The sequence below is a fragment of the Phascolarctos cinereus genome, unplaced genomic scaffold (assembly GCF_003287225.1).
Source record: "Phascolarctos cinereus isolate Bilbo 61053 unplaced genomic scaffold, phaCin_HiC Scaffold_2;HRSCAF=192, whole genome shotgun sequence".
NCBI classification, from domain to species: Eukaryota; Metazoa; Chordata; class Mammalia; order Diprotodontia; family Phascolarctidae; genus Phascolarctos; species Phascolarctos cinereus.
In genome coordinates this window covers 141,507,680-141,529,853 of record NW_027555625.1, presented here as the reverse complement: position 1 = coordinate 141,529,853, position 22,174 = coordinate 141,507,680, and the positions used below count along the sequence as shown (strand labels likewise).

At 47.1% G+C, this 22,174-nt stretch overlaps 1 protein-coding gene and 1 long non-coding RNA gene across 8 annotated transcripts in view; one reads left to right on the top strand and one right to left on the bottom strand.

The window, feature by feature from the left end:
* The window catches only part of LOC144455812 (uncharacterized), a 92,150-nt gene extending 70,122 nt beyond the window's left edge, over positions 1 to 22,028 (bottom strand). Inside the window, exon 1 of one of the 2 annotated variants that reach the window (XR_013484605.1) lies at positions 21,760 to 22,028. This is a non-coding gene — a long non-coding RNA (uncharacterized LOC144455812). The remainder of the gene's footprint in view (positions 1 to 21,759) is intronic. The other variant, XR_013484604.1, reaches the window with a different exon arrangement.
* Positions 1 to 22,174, top strand: part of PEBP4 (phosphatidylethanolamine binding protein 4) — a 264,107-nt gene that overhangs the window by 229,801 nt on the left and 12,132 nt on the right. For 4 of the 6 annotated variants that reach the window (XM_078149647.1, XM_078149649.1, XM_020975744.2 and 1 more), the window contains 2 exons: positions 12,041 to 12,086; positions 15,910 to 16,029. In XM_078149647.1, coding sequence (XP_078005773.1) covers positions 12,041 to 12,086; positions 15,910 to 16,029 — 166 coding nt within the window. The remainder of the gene's footprint in view (positions 1 to 12,040; positions 12,087 to 15,909; positions 16,030 to 22,174) is intronic. The other 2 variants (XM_078149651.1, XM_078149650.1) reach the window with 1 other exon arrangement.

The following is a 22,174-nucleotide window of genomic DNA, read 5'->3' as shown; positions in this document are numbered from 1 at the left end:
CACTGAAGCCAAAGTTTAGCCTCTATGAGCTGGAAGCCCCTCCCTGGTGACTCCTCCCTCCCAGGGCTGTAGCCGCCCATCCAGAAAGACTGGATGCTGGAGATAAGAGGAAGGAGATGGAGGCTGATAAGAGCCTGGGCTAAGGAGGTAACCTTATGGCCCCTCCTGTCCCTATTTCCCAAGCACTGTTTATTTGGGGGATTAACTGGGCTGCTGCTGGCCTAATTGCTCTGTTCTTCCAGGGAGACAGAGGGCCCTGCCCCTCCCTCCAGGATGGGGCAAGAGTGGGGCTGGGAAATGGTGCCATCCCCCCCCATCTCCCTTGTTGGCCCTCATTGTTGACTGGGTTTTCCAGATGTTACCTTGTCTCTCTCCCTCCCCTCCTCAGGCCTGCTTCCCCTCCCCTCTCTGTCTCAGTGGGGAATAACAAACCAGCCATGTTCTTATTCACAGACTTCAGTCCAAATCAGTCATCTGTTTGTACTGGGCCTCTGCCAAGGCTTGTGTAGATTTCCCACACCCACTTTTCCTAACCCCATGGTCCAGGCCATAGCCTCTCCATTGATCCCCTTCCCAGACGCCCCCTTACCCCACTCCTCCTCACCCTCCCCGGATCCTGTCATACCCATTAAGTGCAAAGACTGATTAGGAGAGCATGTGTGTGACTCATTCATCTCTCTCTTCTGGCTCTCACCCTGATCCACACCAAGCCCTGAGAGCCCCAGCCTGCTGGCTGCTGATGGGTCATCAAGACACTGACCTGGGAACGGCCTTATTGGCCTAGCTTCCTCATCCCAGACAACTGAGCTCCATACCCCAACTCCAACTCCATCCCTGCCCCACACACACATACACACACTCTCCCTCTACTTCTCCAATCTCACTACCAGCTTTAAAAATGTCTTGCTTCTGTTTTGGTCAAATCACCAAATACTTCCCAGCCAAGTTCTACCTAGTCCTAAAGTCAGAAACTCTAGTGTCATCCCTACCCCTTTTTTAGAGGCATCTAGTTTCTATGGGTTATCTTTGCCTCTACCACGTAAAACCACTGTGGAGTAGACTGCGATCATCTAGTGCTCTCTCCATCTCTCTCCCTGTCCCCTCTCCCCTCTCCTGCGGATCCTTGGGGGAAGGAGGGGTTGGAATGGAAGCCAAGAAGAAGGCTGAGCTCAGATGGTATCATTAAGGGATACTAATGCCCTTCATCAAGACATATTAAGAAACACCATCAGCCGTTGGCTCCATACACCCTGGGTGAGCGAAAAGGCAGCAGGATGGGGCTTGGGCATTCATAGCTGAGCAACCTCCAATCCATCAGCCCCTCGGCAGGCCCATTAATTAGTCTCTTCAGGCCAGCCCTGATAGGCTGGTCCCTGGGCCTGTCATCAAAAAGCTAAGCTGGGATAAAGGGCTCAGAGTGGGGAACAGAAAGAGCTTCATGCACCCTCCCCCCCCCCCCATCTCCTCCCCCTCCATGGGAAAAATATCTATATTAATCATCCCTTATATTTGTGCAGAACTTAATAACTTTCAGAATGTTTTCACACCCATTATCTCATCTGATCTTTATAACAACCTTGTGAGCTAGATGGGACAGGTGTTATTATCCCTATTTTACAGGTGAAGATATTGAGCCCCAGTGAGGTTGAGCCAAAGCCAGGGACCTGGCTGGGTGTGCCTAGGTCTTAGTCCCATATTCTTTCCGCCATGGCATAAAGCCTAGCATCTCTAGCATCTCACGTGTTTCGTTCCATTTATTGAACCACAGACCCCGAGAGTTAGAAGAAACTCGAGACATCACCCAGTCCCAAACAGATCTACATCTCTGACAACCAAGGCCTCTCTTGAAGACGACCTCCAAGCACGGGGAACTCTCAACTTTGCGACTCGTTCCATTCTGCTCTTGGACAACTTGTTGAGAGGTTGTCCTTCTCCATCACCACGCTTTTATGGTCTAGACCTACGACTTCATCTCATAGGGAACTCTCAATATGGAAACTCCCTCCACTGATGAGCATCGCCACACAACTGTCTGTAATTTATAACCTGAGAGGTTTCTCAGGGACTCAGAGAGGTTTGTTGTCGTAGTCGTTGTTGAGTTGTTTCACTTGTTTCGGACTTCCTGACCCCATTTGGGGTTTTCTTGGCAAACATTTTCTTCTCCAGCTCATTTAACAGATGAGGAAACTGAGGCAAACAGGGTGAAGTGACTTGCCTAGGGTCACACAGCTAGTAAGTGACTGAGGCTGAATTTGAGCTCAGAAAGATGAGTCTTCCTGACTCTATCCCCTGCGCCACCTTGTTGCCCCAAACATAGTAGGTGCCTAATAGCTTTTTGATTTGAAGACTATAGTTGTGTAGTTGATTTTTTTGGCCTAATAGCAGAACTTTACATTTCTCAATATTAGATTTCATCTGATTGGCTTTGGCCTAGAATTCCGTGTGTGTGTGTGTGTGTGTGTGTGTGTGTGTGTGTGTGTGTGTGTGTTTGTGTAAGTTCAGGAACAGAATCAGAAGTGGGGCAGGAGAGATAATAAGGAAGAGGACAGAGAGACAGAGACAGAGACACAGAGAGAGAGAGAGAGAGAGAGAGAGAGAGAGAAGAGAGAGAGAGAGAGAGAGAGAAGAAGAAGAAGAAGAAGAAGAAGAAGAAGAAGAAGAAGAAGAAGAAGAAGAAGAAGAAGAAGAAGAAGAAGAAATGGGTAGTTAGGAAGATGAAAAGACCCACTTAATTAAGGAAAGACCTTAAGATCTACTAGCATTTATCTATCTAGCATTCATTTACTGTCTCATGTGCTAGCCCTGGCTCGTAAAATTGATTGTAAGCTCCTTGAGGGCAGGTCAGTATCACATACTTCTTTTCTATCATCCTAAAGGGTCAAGCACAATAATCAGCAAATCATACTGACAGGCAGACAGATATATCTGTTTGTAATCAGTCAGTCTATGCTGTACTGACCTATACATCTATTCTCCAGCAGGATGATCTATTTCAAAAGCGAAATCAATTACACTATGGATCTGCTTTTCAAGAAGCTAAGCCCTGCCAAGGAACCTGACAAGAAACATGAAAGTGTGGTCCTTCCTTCAACCAGTAGCTCACATTTAACTATTCTAATACCTATTATGTCCACCTTACATAATTAAAATAAAGTAACTCACATTTCTTCTAGCATATTAATGTTGACAAGGCATTTTCCTCTCAATGACCCCATGAGGTACAAATACCCCCATTTTGCATGGGAGAACACTGAGGCTTAGTGATTTGCCCAGGATCCCACAGTCAGAATCAGAATATAGACCCAGATCTTCTCCTGATTCCAAATCCAGTGCTTTCTCTAGTATACCACAGTCCCCTCAAATAATGCCTCATTTCTGATAAATATATGATAAATAATGATCAATCCTAGTTTGTAAGCCCCTACAGGACAGGGCCAGTGTGCATGCTCTAAATAGAGCTCAATACACTTATGGCCACCCCATAAATATTTAAATAATGGGTGACTGAACTGATAGTACTATGAATAATCTGTTTACAGCAGGTCATGAGTCAAAGAGGGACAGGTGCGGCACCTCTGCTCTGCCAGTTCTCTGAGCCATAGGGTCTCACAACTCCCTGACAAGGGCTCCTCAAGGCCAGTGATCCCAGGAAGGTGGGGGGAAAAAAGATTGGGGAAGGGGCTTTGCCTTAAGAAGGTTTTTGACTCATTAGCAGCCACCCCAGCTTAGGGGCCCAACTCCACTTCCCCGTGGGGATCTCATGGGCACCAGCGAGATGCCAATCTAACAAACTCCTGTTTTGTCAGCCTTCTCTGATTACCCTGCTGGGCCTTGAGGACTGTGCCTTTGAATAGCAAGAAAAACCTTGCCTTCAATGTGGTGCTTGGAGGTTTGGAGCAGCTAACTGCTCTGAGAGTCCAGGAAAAGAGCTGTGGGCATGTAGGAACACCCTGAAGGGTCAAGTATTTGGCCAGGAGCCCAGGAGGTAACCTATAGCTTATGTACTTTTCCAGGTGTAAACAACTACAGGTTTCTGTCCTGAGCAACTCTGCTTACTGGCCTGGCTAGTATCAAAGGAATGTGCCTGTCCTCCTTTCCAGACTGGGCATGGGACTTTCCTAACTCAGGGGAAAACTGTGACTTCTTGATCCCTGATAATCACATCCTTTCTTACTCCCTGATCACCTCTTTTTATGGGCCCAGAAGCCCACACCATAAGCCAAGTTAGGAAGAAAAACTCAGAGGTCCAGAGCACCAATCTAGAAGTAGGACACTTACTAGGTCTGAACTCACATCCTACTCGTCTACTGGGTTAGTGCCTAGTACTTGGTAGAGAAAAGACAGGTGCCCAGCTTTGAGGACTTGTCTGTCCTGGCTGTCTCAAAGTCTCCCTTTTGAAATTTACTTCAATCCAAGAAAGCTGGCAGCTACCTCACATCTAGCAGCCCAGAAACAGGGCTTGATCCCAGAGACTCCAACTGAAGACTCTCCTCACTCTCCTGGGAGACACAGATCAGGGTGGGGGAGGCGGGAAGAGTAACAAGCAGAGAAAGAGGCCAACATGAAGAGAAACAGTATGAGATGATGAAGAGAGAGGCATAGAGAAATGCACATAGAGAAACACAAAAACAGAGAAATTAGGAGAGGAAAAGTCAACTTTGTAGAAACAGAAACCCCAGGAGTGTCATGGTGTAATGGAAAGAGTGATAGACCCCAGAGTCTAGAGAGACCACTGAAAAATCATTTAACATGAGGAGGGTGAGAAGGTGGATCTTGACTGAATAAAACAAGAGACAGATATAGAGAGAGACAGAAAGAGAGAAAGGAAGGAAGGAAGGAAGGAAGAAGGAAGGAAGGAAGGAAGGAAGGAAGGAAGGAAGGAAGGAAGGAAGGAAGGAAGGAAGGAAAGAAGGAAGGAAGGAAGAGAAAAAAGAGGAGAAAGAAATATTGAACTCCTATATTATGTAAAAACAGGATAAACATTCCCACATTTGTCACTTTCAAAAATGTATTTCTTGTTTCTGTATATTAGTAAATCATTATTCTGTCATGAGGTGGGCAACATTCTTCTTTATCATTCATCTGAAATCATGACTAACAATTTAGTTGATCAGAATTCTTAAGTTTTTCAAAATTGTTCATTTTTACAAGATGTTATAGTAGAAATTGTTCTTTCCAGTGGTATAGTAGCCCAGGGTAGGCTCTCTAGCTGTGTTCAGTGAGTTTTTAGCAATATGGGTGCTCAGTCATTTAGCTCCCATCTCTTCTCCCTCATCTCCTTCTTCTGACTTTTGTGAGGAATTTGGTGTCCTTATTTTTTTGTGTGTGTCATGAACTAGACAATTATCAACAAACATGATATATATTCAAGGAAGGCCAGGAAAAGACTAATATATGAAACCACAAATATATCCCACACATCTTGCTTTTTAAAATATATAAATTTTAAGGTGGTAGAATGAAATTTATCCTGTTTCTGTCCCCTTTTGAAATCCTTTTCTCACCTGTATGTTTTTAATGTTTAACTGATGTCCTTTTTTCTCCTTTTTTGCACCATCATTGCTGTTCTCTCCCTCTTCCTTACAACTCCTCACCTCCCTTCATTAAATAAAAGCCCTTCCTGAAAATAAATATAATCAAGCAAAAAAAAATTTTTTTACTTCGTAAGCCTCAGTTTCCTTTTCTGTAAAGTATACTTGTACTGCCTACCTCCCTGGGCTTTTTTGAGCATCAAATGTGGTAACATATGGAAAGTGCTTTCATTTACAGCCTTTTCATTGGAGCTATTTCTCTCTAGTCAGATGGTCCAGACTTTTGCTGGAGATTGCCCCCGAAGAACCTGCCCAACGTTTTCGTCAGGTCATTGGGGGTAGCCTACAAAAACAAAACAACATGAATGGGGGAAGTCCCACGGCAGCCACAATTTCTAGATCCCCAGACATTAGCATCTGTGCCAAATTGGAAGATGTGTCTCATGTTTGGGGACCAATGCTCAAAAGCCAGGAATAGGGAACTCTCAGTTACTCTACTCTGGTTACTCTAGGTAACTTAGGTTACCATCTTGTCTTTTTGTACCTTCCATCTCTGGTTGGTTTCTTCTGTCTCATATTCCTCACTGCCACTATGCCCTACTCTTGCTGGTCCTGTCTTTCTCTGTCTTTAGCTCTGTGTGTGTGTGTGTGTGTGTGTGTGTGTGTGTGCTCGTACATCTCTCTGTACCAATTTTTCCATCATGGTCTACGTCTCATTATCTCTTACCGGTTCTCTCTGTTTCTCATACTCTCACCATCTCTGTTTTATCTCTCACTCTTTGTCTCTGCCCTTCTCTTTGTCTCAGTCTCTGTATCTGTGCCTCTGTTTCTTTGTTTCTCTGTGTATCTCTGTCTCTGGGCTTCTCTCTCCATCTCTCTATGTAATTTCATAGAAATCCTAAGACTTAGAACTAGATTCAGGCAGTCTCACAGATTTTATCCACCCCCCCACCCACATTCTACTCTGTTTCTGTGTGTGTATCTCTCTTTCCTTTTCTTTCCCTCACTTTCTGAGTTGCAAGAACTATCCATTTCCACCCCCACCACCACCTCCATCCCCCATCAAAAGGGACACCTTTCAACTCTGAGGGCCTGAGTTTTGCAGCCAGGAAAGGGAAAGTGATTGATTCTTTCTGACCCAATGGGAAGAGGTGGGTGAAAAGATTAAATCATCTGTTCTGCGCTGGAGGAAATGTGCTGCTGACCCCCTGCTCCAGAGAGGTCAGCAAGCATCGGGCACCTGAGGCCGCAGCAAACGACAAGGTGGGCGGGTAGTTGGCTGTGGGTAATTGAAGTGGAATGAGGAAACCGTCTTCCATCGCTGCTGCGGCCAGCAGCTGAACCAGGCCCCCTGTTCTATGGCCTTCTTGGGCCAGTCACTGACTCTAGGAGAGGGGGCTAATGAGAGGGGCTCCTGCGCTCCTGCCCTCCTGCCCCAGAGAACAAGGACAAATGAGCTCTCCAGCCATTTCCCCTAGGAAACACAGAACATGATAAGGAGAATAGTGCCCATCCATCCATCAGCTGTCTCCAACAGCCTAATGACATCCATGACCAGTTCTGGCAAGAAGCCTAGGAGGACTCCTGAGAAGAACAAGAGTCAACATAGGCTCTGCAGAAGAGGTGGCGCCTGAGCTGAGCCCTGAAGGAAGTTAAGGATTCAGAGAGGAGAGACGACATTGCACGCACAGATCTGGTTTATGTAAATGCACAAACGGGAAGATGGCATGTCAGGTTCTGCTGGTGGCTTATGGTGCGATTTGGCTGGAACGTAGACCTTGGGAAAGGAAGCAGTATAAAACAAGAATGGAAAGGTAGGTCAGAGCAAGATGGTGGAGGGCATCCAAGGCCAGGCTTTTCTCCTGGAAGCAATAGGGAGTCAGTGACAGTTCAGGGCAGGAGAATGCTATGATCCAACCATTCCCTTAAGAGGATTAATTTGGCAGCTATGTAAAGGATGCGTATCACCTGTGCTTGGAATCCCTCTCCCAGAAGCAGGCCGGTTCCTTCTCTCCTCAGGATTTTAGGGTTACCGGGAAGGATTGAAGTGTCTCTTTTTCTAATTTTATCAGTTTGAGCCCCCACAGAGTGTTTCCCCCATTTCTTAGGTGCCAATGACTAGCACCCCAATTCTGTTTAGCCACTTCAGATGGGTAGCTTTTACAGAGGGATACTGACTTCAAAACAGCAAGAATAAATGGACAAATGTATCTTCCAATACCTCTGGGACATACTCTCCCCTACCTCACTTCGGTTTCTGGGGGAAGAGGCTCCAAACTTGGTTCAGTTCCTACAGAGCATTTGCTTCACCAAGTTCCTGTCCAGATTCAGCCCATCTACTGGGCGAATCCTTGTGCTGGGCTGGGGTCCCAAAGTCACTACATGATCCTCATGGCACAAAAACTGATTCTTGCTTTTTGGGGGCATCGATGCTAAGCTGGGTTGCAAAATCCAGCCTAGTTTCCAACTTCCAGATTCCTGTGGCTCACTCTCTAAACCTTTTGAAGCTCCTTTCATAAAGAATGGAAAACGAATAAATTAAAAGACCAAACATGCCCCATTTCTTAAGGGTCATATGTCCCAGAGGGGAAAGGGCAGCACCTTTCCCCTTACCACATCATCTCACAATGAGGAAAGGCCATGGAAAGAAAATGACTTGTCCAAAGTTTCACATGTAGCAGAAGTCAGAATAATACCCAGGTCTTCTGATTCTAAATTCATTCCATTTTCCACTCCCCTTCCTCCCCTTCTCATGATTTCTACCACCCCCAACTAGAGGCACCAGGGCTCCCATACCACCCAGGGTCTCCAACTCTTATATCCCTAAGCAGGTCTACCTCATCTGGCCATACTTCATTCCCTGAACCTACAAAAAGCACATCAGTTTATAGGACTGAGATTTGGAAAGGACCTTGGAGGTCATCCAACATAACCCTCCGATTTTTACAGATGAGGAAACTGAGACTGTCAGAAAAAAAAAAGCCAAAAGAAAGTCAAAAGAGCTTGACCAAGGTCACATTGGTATTAAGTAGCAGAGCCCAAATTTGAACCCAGATGTTTTGGCTCCCAAACCTGTGCTATTTCCTGTACTTCTCTCCTCTATAATCATTTCCCTCCTTCCCTTCTAGGAGGCATTCAATCAATATAATGGAAAAAGCATGGGAATGGACATGAGGGCACCTGCATTCCAGCCTCAGCATTGCCCCCAGATGTATAATCTTGAGCAAGTCTCTTCCCTGCTCTCCTAAACTATGAAACTAGGGACATGTTAATGATCTCTAGTAATAGAACATTAGCAGAGGCTTGACTAAGCCACAGCTGGCTAATCTGGTCCCATGGACACAACAGTGTTATTGTTTTAATATAAGAGCTAACACCCTCCTCATACCTTCCTCATGGGGACTCCACCATGTCAGGACCCAAATAGTGAGAGTTTGAGGCAATGCATCAGGGCACAGCGGAAAGGCTGCTCCAGAGATCAGAAGATCACAGCATCCTGGAGCTTCAAAGAATGTTTGTCTGAGCCCCTCACAGTACAGAGGAAGAAACTGAGATGACCCAGCTATGGTTCTGACCCAGGACCCCCAACTACTCTCCTTCCTCCAGAGTATTTTTAGCTCTTTCAAGGCTCTCTGCTTACAAGTTCCTGAGAAGCTGACTCAGACAGCTTAGGCCCATGGTCCAGGGCAAAAGGCCAATATGGTCTTACTCAGCAAAGTAAATGGAAGAGGTCAGTTCTCTGCCTAGGAAGCTCCACTCGGTGAGAGAAAACCTCCCAAGAGGGAGAATAAGTTCCCTCCCAAGTCAATGAGAGAAAATCAAACTTTCCACCCCAGATCTCCCCACCCTCATTGTCCCCCAATGGGCAGAGCTAAGGTCATATCTCTGGGTGGGGCTGGGAGTTTTTGGGAGAGGAAAATGAAACAGCAATTTTGGGTTGCTATTGTTTTGTTTAAACAAACCATCAACTAAACTGGGCTGAAAAGAGCTGAGCTAGGGGAGGGTGGGGAGCTGAAGAATCCTGGATTTGGGGTCTAAGGACCTAGGTTCAAATCTCCAGTGTGGCTAATGAAAAGAGTGAGGATACTGAATTCAATGTTATTCAACAAACATTCTGTTTCTACTCTATGCAAGGCACTGTGATAAGTATAGAATAAGCAAAAACGAAAAACAACACAGGTAGAGAGATCCCTGCTGAGGAAGGGTGTCTGGGGTTGGAGTGAGGACATCCAGGAGGATTGAGGAGAGAGCACAGGACACAGTGCTTAAGAAGGAGTAAGGCCTTGTTGAGGTGAGACCCGAGGCAGTGATAAAGTTGGGGGATTCGACCTGCAAGATGGAGGTGAGCAGCATGAGGCAAACTGCTGATAGCAGTCTACGAAAATGAGGTGGGTGGGTACAGCCCGCTGGCTCCTCCCAAACAGCTGTGTTGAGTCCCTGGTGTGGAAACAGAAGTTGGCAGAGGCTATTCCTCAATGGGAAAGGAACAAGGAGGCTGAGGGAAGACACAGTTGACCAATGTGTAAAGGGACCGGAGTGGAGAAAGAAGCAAAAGAAGGCAGGGTTCTCCTCGTAGACCCCCACCCTCAGCCTCACCTACCTGCCCCCCACCAGCACCTAAGTCCTGAAGGGGTCAGAGGACCAACTCGGGGAAAATTCAAAGCTCGGTGGTAAAAAATGAGGGGCGCTGGGAAATAGGAGCATGGCCTTTAGGACAGGCATGAAATTGATCGTGAAGGGCATAACAGGGTGATGGAAAGTTCTGCAGGCATGGACTCAGGAGAGATCCGAGTTCTGATCTCATCTCTGACATTCTCGAGCTATGTAACCATCAACAATTCACCTAACCTCTCTGAGCCTCGGTTTCTTCTTCTGTAAAATGGGGATAACAGCCCAACACCAGAATCAACCTCACAGGGTTTGTTATGAGGATCAATGAAAATAATACCCAAGAAGTATGCTGTAAACGTGAAGGATTTTATAAATGTCGGTTATCAGCTGGGATATGGAGGACCCGAGCCGGGATTCGGATTTAAAATCACAGGCATGGGAGCTAGACCTTGTGTGGGTTTTCCCCAAGAGGTGGGGGTGAGGTTCCTGCCCGCTTCATGGCCTCCCCTCTGGCCTTACTCCCTCCCCCAAGGAAGAGGACAAGCTGAGTAGGGTTGCTGACCAGGGCACAGTTAGGTGCTAAGTGAACCAGTTATGATATGTCCTTCATCATCACTATTAACATTATGAAAGCCTACACTTGGGGGCCACAGGGATTCCCTAGCATGGCCCAGGATATTGGCACCGGTGTGCCTAGGGCCCTAGCTCCAGTCATTTCATCTGAGCATCTCCCAGACCTAAACAAACAGTAATTAACACCGCATCCCCATCTCTTCATTATCCCACAGACTGGGGAGGGGGGGATCTTGACTTTAGCAAGCCCAGAGGAGGCCACAGGGCCCGCCTGGGGCTCATGGGATGAGTCAGCAGCGCAAAAGAAGCCCTCCCTGCAGCAGGCTCCTCGGGCCCAGCCCACCCTCCTTTTTCCCTTTCACTGTCTGTAGATTAGAAGGCAACCAGCCAAGCCCTCTGAATGTTCTCAGAGGAGAAGACTAAACAATGCTTTTCTAGCCTTCGGCAGGACCACTTCATTCCATCCGAACCTAAAACTTTCATTCCACTCAGAGCCTAAAACACTGAGCCACTCCTACCCAATTTAGAATTCTGGGTCTGGAGCTAGAAGAGACCCAGGAGGTCAGCTTATGGACAGGAATCTGAGACACAGAAAGGTTAAGGTGACTCGCCTGAGATTATAGAGGAAATAATGAAGCAGGTATTTGAACCCAGGTGTGGGCAAGTCACTTAAAGGAGCAGCTGGGTGGCACAGTAGAGAGAGTGCCAGACCTGGACTCAGGAGGACCTGAGTTCAAATCCAGCACAGATAATAGCTATGTGATCCTAGGCAAGTCACTTTACCCTGTTTGCCTCAGATTCTCATCTGTAAAATGAGCTGGAGAAGGAAATAGCAAACTACTCCAGTATCTTTGCCAAGAAAACCCTGAACGGGGTCACAAAGAGTCAGACAGGACTGAAATAACTGAACAACAACCACAGATCTGAATCCAATGCCTTTCCTACTAGAATACACTTCCAGCTCTCTGCAGTCCCATAGGTTTGGAGAAGCTGAGACAGGAAATGAATCCTTGGACTCCATGAGGTCCTCCAGGGATCAGACAGCACACCCCCTCCTTCCAAGCAGGCCTGCCCCTTGAACCATTCCCTCAGGCACATGGGTATCTGTTACCTCTCTTAAAACTGGCAGAAGAAATAGATTCCACATCCTGCCTTGGGCATCCATCCAAGGGCCCAGTTTGGGCAATACAGCCTTCCATACCATCTGCCTCACCCACACCTCCTGACCAACAACAGACTTTCAAAGGAAAAGGGGGCCAGCCTGGGGTCTCCTGCTACTTTCCACACCCACCCCATGTAACCTACATGTCTTTCTGTTGTTTTAGGGTGCTAGCCTCAAGACTGGGAACATACGTGGCGATGAGCTGACTGGTAAGTAAGCCACTCCAGACTCTCCATCTTCAGTTTCAATCCATCAAACAGTAAGCATCCATTGAGCACCTACTACACGCAAGGGACTGTAGTGGGCACTGGGGATTCGAGCACAGAAAATGAAACAATCGTTTCTCAAACCGAGCTCACATTCTTGTTTCTTCATTTATAAGATGAGGTTAGGACTAGGGGGCTTCCAGATGACCCAGCTACTTTGGGGTGCTGAGGGGTGGCTCTGAGAGCCCCCAGAAGGGAGGTCTGATGAATCGGAGAGTAAGGCCGACATTCATTCACTTTATCAATATTTACTGAGCCTCTGCTACGTGCAGGATCCTACTTGAAAAATGCTATTTGACTATGGGCATCGCCTCAGTTTCCTCATGTGTAAAATGAGAATATTGATAGTTGTACCGATGACCTCACAGGGCTTTCAGAATTGTAAAGGGCTACAGAGATGTACATTGTTATTATCACTGCAAAATTATCCTTGCCCTCAAGAGGCTTACAATCTAGTAGGAAATTGAAGATGTGTACAGTTGGGCACCTGCATCCCACTGTTATCTCTCTCAGCCTTTGACCTTGCTCCTTAGCTATTTCCACCCAGTGCCCCTAAAATCTGCTTTCCCCTCCCCTCTCTCTAATCCCTTCACATCCCCTCAGTCTGAACGTGCCCTCGGCACTGACAGCACTCCCAGGTGGGCCTCGATTTCCCCACCTCATCTCTCCAGGGAAGTAAACTAGCAGGTACCCCGAATGCATGGGGTCATGAAGTGAACAAAGCAGGCAAAGGCTCCCCAGACTCACCACTAGAAGGGGAATTCTGCTGAAGAGTCCTGGGATGGGAGGCTCAGAGTAGAAGTGGGGGATGTCCTGGAAGACAGCAATGGAAGACAGAAGCCCTTGTTTCTTTCTCTCCTGCTTCCTGGTCCAAGTTCCCAATGTCATTTCCCATGACACACAGCCATTCCTAATGACACATGCTTAAATTCACCATGTCTGCATACCTAGACATTGATTTATGAATTCTTGTGCATGCGCATGCACACACACACACACACACACACACACACACACACACACACATACATGGGTATCTACCAACTTAGACACAGACCCACTTCACTATTATAATAATAATGTTGGGGAAGCTAGGTGGTGCAGTGGATAAAGCACCGGCCCTGGATTCAGGAGGACCTGAGTTCAAATCCGGCCTCAGACACATAGCACTTACTAGCTGTGTGACCCTGGGTAAGTGTCGCTTAACCCCACTGCCTAACCAAAAAAAAAAAATTAATAATAATAATGTCAATAGTAACCCTAAGCATAAAAAAAAGCAGAATCCTTTCCATCCATACCATATATGCCAATATACAGACTAGTATATACCATTACAAAAGCAGTTTAATGGCAAAGTGGATAGAGCACCGGACCTGGAATCAGGAACTCCTGAGTTCAAATCCTGCCTCAGACACTTACTAGTTGTGTGACTCTGGGTAAGTCGCCTCTCAGCTTCAGTTTCCCTACTTATAAAATGGGGATAATAATAACACCTACTTCAGACGGTTGCTTCAAAAATCAAATGAAGGTCACATATGTAAAGCACTTTGCAAACCTTTGAGTGCTGCGTAAATGCTAGCTGTTATTATCTGAATTCCATTGAACGAAGATGAGACTAAAACAACAACATTAATAATAATAATAGCTGTCATTTATGTAAGCGCTTTAATTACAAAGGCCTTTACAGCCAATACCTCATTTGATCCTTACAACACCGGAGGGCAGATGCTATTATTATCTCCGTTTTATAGATGAAGAAAATAAAGTTCAAAAGAATATAAGGTATAAATTTCTAGCCTTCTCAATGGGTAGAAGAAGAGGTGGCAGGAAGGAGAGAATTTGGAACTGAAAGTAATAATTTTTAAAAATTAAATAAAAAAAAGGGTAAGAAACTTTCTCAGAATCATGTAGATAGTAAGTTGTCAGGATTTGAACCCAGGTCTTCCTGACTCCAAGTCTAGCACACTATTCACACACACACACACACACACACACACACACAACACACACACACACACACACACTCTCAGAAATCCTGCTCCTCCTCTTAGCTACAGGCCCTCTGAGCCTCCCAAAGGACAACTTCCAACCCTCCTTCCAAGACAAGAAGCTTCTCTTTGACTTGTGAACTGGCTTAGTGGGGGAGGTGAGGCAAAAGTGGTTAAGAAGTCCAGGCCTTTTCCTCAGATTCCTTGCATCATTAATCCCTTCTTCTCTTCCATTTTCCTCCTCCAAGTTATTTTCCACAATTTTCTGGCTAAAATAAAAAATGGTACCAAAGGAATGCCAATGCCTCAGTTTCCCCATCTGGAAGAGGGGGCCAGGGAGGGTTTTTGGCTGAAGCCTAGCTCTCTCCTGCAGGAGAAGGAGGAGAGGGAAGGAAGATATGATGAGGTCTGCTAAACTCGTCTGAGACTGAAGTTCACACAGTCTGGAGGGGTGGGGAGGGACCCTTCTCCTCTACCAAACCTGACTCCTGAGAAGGAAGAAGGGAAAGGGTCTCGGTAGGCTCCCCTGCCACAACCTAGGCCACCACTCCCACTGGGAGAGCTTCCATGAGCAAGCCTTTGAATTGAATCCAGCCCACCCCCATAACCACTTCCAGATCCTTAGGCCCATCCAAGAAACTGGCTCCCCTGGGAACTTAGTTCATGAGGAAATGCTGAAAAAGGAAAGAAGGGGGGGGGGTGGAACACTGCTAAACATATAAAAAAAAAAAGTAGAAAAATGAACTTCTTCCTGAGCTGAAAGACTGTCATAGGGCAGAGCAACAAAACAAGGACCTCCCATCCCTCTCCCTTAGGCCTGATCCTCACCCCGATCCTCGCCCTCCTGCCTTCACGAGACCATCAAAGATAAAGAGGAGCTTTTGGGTACTGATGCTGGAATTCAGGATGTTCCCTGTGCCTGGAATGTGCCCCACACACTCCCATTTAAATCCTACCACTCCCTAAAAAGCCCCTCTGTGACATGCTCAAATGCTACCTCTCTGACGAAGCCTTTGCTGACCCTGGACCTTCATGATTTATCACCATGTCCCAGCCTCTCTCCCCAACAATCCCCATATCATGTAGTACCACAAGTCAGGAGGACTTTGGTTTAAATCCTAAATCTTTCCACAAAGAGGAAATTATTAGCTGTGCAGCCCTGTGCAAGACACTTAACCTCTATATACCTCACTTGTCCCCTCTATAAAATGGAGATAATATTAGCATCGTGCTTTTGTGAGTATCTAACCTTAAAGCAAATACATAAATATCAGCCAATACTGTTAGTATTACTCAAGTGTAAGGTCCATGAGGGCAGAGACTGTGCTTTCTTATTAAACTTTGAATCTCCCCTAGCATCTAGCACTGGGCTGTGTACATAGGAGTTTAGTAATTATTTGGTAAGTAAACAAATATTCAGTGCGGTGGAAAGACCTCAGGCTTGGGAGTCAGAGGATCTGGGTTTGAATCCCAGCCCTTCCACCTATTGTGAAACCTTAGGCAAGTCACAGGGTAACCTGTCCAGACCTCAGTTTCCTCTTTTGTAAAATGAGGAAAGGGATGAACTGGATGACCCCCAGGGATCCTTTGATGATACTGATGATAATGAGTGATATTGGCTCTGAGAATCTGTTGGCTATAAGAAGAGAGCCCATCCACCTCAGGAGCTGGCCCCCAGAAAATTTCTCCTCTGCCTGGAGTCAGGCCTCGGGGTTCTCTGCCCTGGGTTGGGCACACACAGACAGGCTTTCACTCCACTGTTCCTTCTCTGCCCTCAGGCTACCAGCCTCCTAACCCACCTCCAGAGACTGGTTTCCATCGGTATCAGTTCATCCTGTTTGAGCAGCCAAAAAAAGGAAAACAGGTCACCCTGAGCTCCAAGGAAAAGGCTAAGAGAGGTAAGACTTCCAGCTTGACCCATGGCCCAGCTACAGCAGACTGCACTGGGGTAATGAAGGCCTCAGGCCCCACACCCACAAGTCCCAGTTGAGCGAAGGGTGTCCCTTCTTTAGAGAAGCTCAAGGCCAGGCCAAAGAGGAAGGAGTTTATTTAGTAGAGCCATCATCTCCACAAGAGAACAAAATCCAGGAACCAAGAGCATAGCTTTGAATGGAAATCCAGAGTGAGAGGGTGAGCAATCTCCCCTATGGTCCCCAGTGACATGTACAGGCAGCAACCCTACAACAAGCACCCCAGATGGTAATTGCACCCAATAATTGGGTCTGATCTAGGGAAGAGGACTCTGGAATGCCCCCCTGATGGCTGCCTGATCTAGTCACAGATTCTGCCTCCTTGCACAACTCTGTGGTCAAGGCAAAGGCAGCCTCAAGCCCTGCCCCAGCCTGATCCCCCACTCCCTTCTTCAAATGCTTCTGAGATGCACACCTGCATAGCCTGACAGCAGAGATCCCTCCATCCCCTCCATTCCCTCCATCCCCTCCTGTCCCAGGCCAGGAAAGAATAGAATCCTGAGGTTCCAGCAATCACCTGACATAATCCGTGACTCTGAGTGAACTACCCCTCTCCTCTCCGGGGCTTAGATTTCCATTCCAGGAAAAAAAGAAGAAGAAGAAGAAGAAGAAGAAGAAGAAGAAGAAGAAGAAGAAGAAGAAGAAGAAGAAGAAGAAGAAGAAGAAGAAGAAGAAGAAGAAGAAGAAGAAGAAGAAGAAGAAGAAGAAGAAGAAGAAGAAGAAGAAGAAGAAGAAGAAGAAGAAGAAGAAGAAGGAAGAAGGAAGAAGGAGAAGGAGAAGGAGAAGGAGAAGGAGAAGGAGAAGGAGAAGGAGAAGAGGAGAAGGAGAAGGAGAAGGAGAAGGAGAAGGAGAAGGAGGAGGAGGAGGAGGAGGAGGAGGAGGAGGAGGAGAAGGAGAAGAAGAAGATGATGATGATGACGATGATGACCTAGATCTCAATAGCCTGTCAAGATGAGGGGTTGGGAGGGAAGGGATGTAGCAGAAGGTAAGCCAGAGAGCACTGATGTCAATCATGGCAGAGTGAAGAAGTCCCACAAGTCAACAGGAGGGTGGCTGGGTGGAAGAAGCTGGCATAGCCCTGGCTCATCCTCATTCTCTGAGAAGCAAACTAGGTATTCTCACAACACCTTCCCAGCCCCAGCCTCTAGAAATTTCCTTCTCCTTCCCAAAAACCAGCTGATGGGACCCCAAAAGAATGAGCCCTATGCCCTTTAGAGAAAGAATGAATGGATTCTAGGACATTAGCCACCAAGCAGAGAGTGTGGTTCCTGAGTCATTAGATTAGATTAGAATTCTGCCTCAGATGTGTGATCTCTGCAAGCAGCTTAACTTTTCTAAGCCTTATCTGTGAAATGGGGGCTGTGAGATCGAATGAGACAATGTATGTAAAGAACTTTGCAGATTTTAGCTCTCTGTAGTCAGCTGTTCTTAACCTATTCGCCGTTGAACCAGCTAGGCGCCCTCAGCACCCTTCTGAACTGTAGTAGAGGGGGGGTAGGGACGGGGGAGGCAAGTCACCACTGATACCCTCACATCATTTGCCTTTAACATCCCTTGGAAATGAACATATTGTTTAGGAGTGTGGGGAGGAGGCAGGATGGGAAAGAGGCTGATTTCGCCAGAGCAGAGGCCCTGTGTTGGCAAAGCCCAGGAAATAAGTTTACAGGAGAAGGAAGGAGCCAGATCACAGAGGACCTGCAAAGACAGCGGCCTTAGTCTTGGATAGCTGAGCAGGGAAGTAAGAGAGGGAAGACGGGAATTCTAAAAGGTTAGTCTGGCAACAGAGGGGCAAGCCTAGAGGCACCAGACCGAACTGAGAGACTGTTACTCTAGTACAGGTGAGAGGTAAGGAGGGCCTCAACTAGATGGGCTGCAGGAATCCAGGAAGGGGTGAATGAGTACATGCCTATAGGCTCAGGGCCACCTGGGGCCCAGAACAGGGCCTTATCTTCCTAATTGTCTTTTCACGAGACAATAGCTTCAGGGGGATCCCTAATATGTGATGCTGTAACCAGCTCTTTGTGTCTACCACATTGCAAGTAAGGGTTCTGGAGACCAGAAAGGAAGGAAAAAAAGACGCAGTGGGGTGGGGTATGTGAGCGTTGGCTCAGCAGAGTAGATTTCGTACCACGAATCAGCATTCTCCAGATTCAGACATCTCCAGCTTGAGGAATGGAGAGTTAGAACCAAAGTGGGGTGACATGCCCCGCCTTTCTCAGACCTGGCAGCCCTCATATCTAAGGTCTGGCAGACAGACCCAGGGTAGAGGCAGGCCCACAGGAGCAGTGTCCCAACCAATCCCAGACATGTCTAGGCACAAAAATTGGCTCAGCCCCTGGGGCGCTAAGACCCCATTAAGGGCCCTGGAGGCAAGTTTGGATCCAGACTGATCTGGCTGTACAAATTCCATCGTGCTGTCCTACTTCCAACATACTTTCTCTCAGTGCCCTCCCTCTTTCTCCCACCTCCCCGAGCATACCCCTCCCCGCAAATGTGTTCTCCTACTGCTCCATCAGTCTCTGGAATACTTATGATGTCGGAAACCTTCCTTTACACTGGGGACTTTCAGAACAAGTCAGTGCAGGGTAGGGAAGGGGGGAAGACAAAATGGTATCAGAGTAGGATCTAATCATGACAGCCTGAGCTCCTGAGTGAGAAAGGAGGGAAAATCTCTACTCTTCACTCTCTCCAATCCTAACCCTCTGCCTCACTCTATTGCACAGGAGCTGACTTCCTAGATTCTGGGTAGAGTAAAGGAAAGAGAAGAGAGAAAGGGGCTGCAATGATTTCAGGCCCAGGGAACATTTGCAGGTTCCTCTGCTTTCCCACCCTAATCCCAATACCCACACCCCCACAGAACCTCTTCCACTGACTGACCGTAGCTCCCACCCCCTAAAAACCTGAGCCTTTGCTCTGACACCTGGCTGATCATGTCTCAATTGGATTCCTCTGGACTTGACTTGGTATTTGTCCTAGATGGGGCCAAGCCTGGGATGAGCCGGATACAACTTATGCCCATCACACTAAACACTTTAGAAGACAGGCCATGGCCTATGGCCTTCCCCTCCTGAAAAGCACTGCCCCAAACCATACCCCTTCATCCAGTCATGCCAGCCGTTCCCTCTCTATTCAGGCCAAGTGCGCTGATGCTAGAGATCCCGCTAGGGTCTCCCAAAGTCCATAAGCAGGTTTTCAGCCTCCAAACTTTTAAGCCATTTTTGGTGGTAGCCATGATAGAAACAACCTGTGAGTAAAATTCAAAGGCAAGTTGATAGGGACTTAATTTCTGTCAGAGGAAATAGCTTATCTTTGTATGTACAGTAAGCATTTCTTGTTTGTCCAGGGATCTAAAGGAACACATTGGGAGTGATTTTGTGATGAGCTATTCAAACTGTAATAAAATGTGCTTTTAAATGCTGTGATAGAAACAGCCTAAGTTGTTAAAGCATAAAGTACATAAGGACTTTCTGAAGACCCCTGTACACACACACACACACACACACACACACACACACACACACACACACACACACACACACACACCCCTACCACTTGGTAGATGGTTATATTAGAAGGCTTAACCCAGAGCCTCTTTCACTAACGGAGTCTCTAAGCTACATTCCCCAGAAGCCAACGTAGGGGTTTCATGGAGGCACTAGGTGAGGAGGCATCCCCAGTGGGGGAAGTTTTAAAACCATCCATCAGAGCAGACCTCCCTCCCATTACCCTTTACATGAATGCTGTTTCCACCTTAAAGAATCATTCCCCTCCTCCACCTCTCACCCCCAGGCTTCTAGAGAGAACCCAGTTCTGAGACTCTCCCCCAAGGAATGAGACTCTAGACTAGGTCTTCCAGAGCTTTTACAAAGCTAGATGGCACAGTGGATAAAACGTTAGACCTGAGTTCAAATCCAGCCTCAGACACTTACCAGCTGTGTGACCCTGGGCAAGTCATTTAAGTCCATTTACTTCAGTTTCCTCAACTGTAAAATGGAGATAATAATAGTACCTATCTCCCAGGGTTATTGTGAGGCTCAGATAAGATAGTATTTTAAAAAGCACTTAGCACAGCATCTGGCACGTGACTGGTGATATAAAATGCTTATTCCCTTACCCAAGCGTGTGCATTTCTGCCTCTAGAATTTGTGCTCCTGAGAATTTTGTGCACTGGTCAACTATTGCCTTTTATTTAGAAATTTCTTGAAGACCCTGATCAGCCTTGTCTTCTACTTCATTTTTCTCCCCCTATAGCGTCTAATGCTGTGTTCACATCCACAAACATCCACAGACACACACAGACACACACCCCTTTCTCATTCATAGACTCACACACATTCTCACACCCACACATCTATATAAACATACACAGCCCCCATGTACTTCCTCAGCCAACTCTGAGATTCTGCAACTTTTAGGAGTCGAAAAACCATCCCCACGAATGAAAATTTCCCTCCTTGCCATCCTCTTCCTCCCTGACCCCAAAGCAAAGAGACTGGAAGGACCCAAGTAACAGCCCCACCAGTAATAACCACAACTCAGTAATAACCACGACCTTACAAAGAGCTTTCTCAGTAAGCACTCCATCTGATCCTCACAAAACCCCATAAGACGGATTGAATGGGGTGTTGTGGATTCCATTTGACAGATGAGGTAACTGCACCCTGGAGAAACTGTGCCTAGCCAGGGTCACTTCTACTGAGACCAGCTGTCAAAAAGCAATCCTTTCCCCTCACCCTTCCCTAACCTTCCTCCTCACCCCAATGAGCAAGGGAGGCTTCCCAAGGGTGATGATTAACTGACCAAAAGGAGTGCCAGCTGCCCCAAAGCTCATCCCTCCCTGGGCAAAGTCTGTGATTGAAAGAGCTCAGAGAATCAGCCCCAGGGAAATCGCCCACCCTCCAGCCAACGGGGCTGGGAAAAGTCCCAGGAGAGAAAACTCCAAACAAGAGAGGGGCTGGTGAAGGGCCCCAGGGTGCATGGCTGGGTGATCGTGGGCAAGTCCCTCTGGGCCTCTGCATCCTCATTAATGAAAGGAGGGTGCTGGACTAGATCCCTTCTGAGGGCTCTTTCAGCTCTGACCCTCCTCTCCAGGAGCCCCGCTCTACACAAGCCAGGGTTTGGCCCATGTGGTGCTTTAACCATCCCCTGACAATCAGACAGGAAGGATGAGATGAGATTTGTCAGGCACTGAAGTATTGCTCTGGGTAGCTGGCTTGAAGGCCTTCAGGGTAGGATAGGTGAATGAGACAAGGGTCATTAGGAGTAAGGGGACCGACCATATTTTCTAAATTAAATTTCAGAGCATAGAGTCTGACAAGATATCCCTTTTGTATGGCCTTTTAAAAAAACATACACTTTGTTTTCTTAAAATGGGAAATGTCTCCCAAACTGCTGTACTTGGAGGAGAAATTAAAAAAAAACAAAACAGAAGCCAAGGGCTTGGAGGTAAGAGAAGCCTCCCCCCACCCCTATCTAAAGAAGTTTCCAGTTGCCACTCCCCTGCTGCTCTCCCCAACCCTTTAATGCCAATCCAGGTTTCTTTTGGGGAGCTCTGGGAACCTGTACCAATGCCCCCCCACCAGGCCCCAGCACCTCCCCTGAGTCATCCCTGAACACTTGTGCAAGGTATCTCTCCTGCCTTGCACAGGCACCACCCACCTGGCAGAGCTGGTAAAACTGGGGGCCTGGCAGCACCCCAGCTGGGGCCTTCCTGGGGTGATTCTCAGACGGACAGCCGAGCTCAGAGAGGGCCAAAGCCTGCTCACATTCCCAGAACACCCTGGACTAGCCAACCCTTAGTTATTCAGAGTAGTAATTAAGAAATAATTTTTTTTAAACCTTACGGATAATAATATTCAAAACTCACTGAAGCCTTCCAACCCCCACAACCGAATGTCTTGCCAGAACTGTTTACAGGAAGGAAATGGGCAGGTCAGTCACTTCACTGGAGGCCCAAGCTTCCTCCTCTTAGAGGAACTGGGTGACCTCTAAGTTCCCTTCCAGCACTGACATCATTCGCTCACATGACAAACACTTGTTAATTAGCACCTGCACTGTTCTGCCCCTGTGCTGA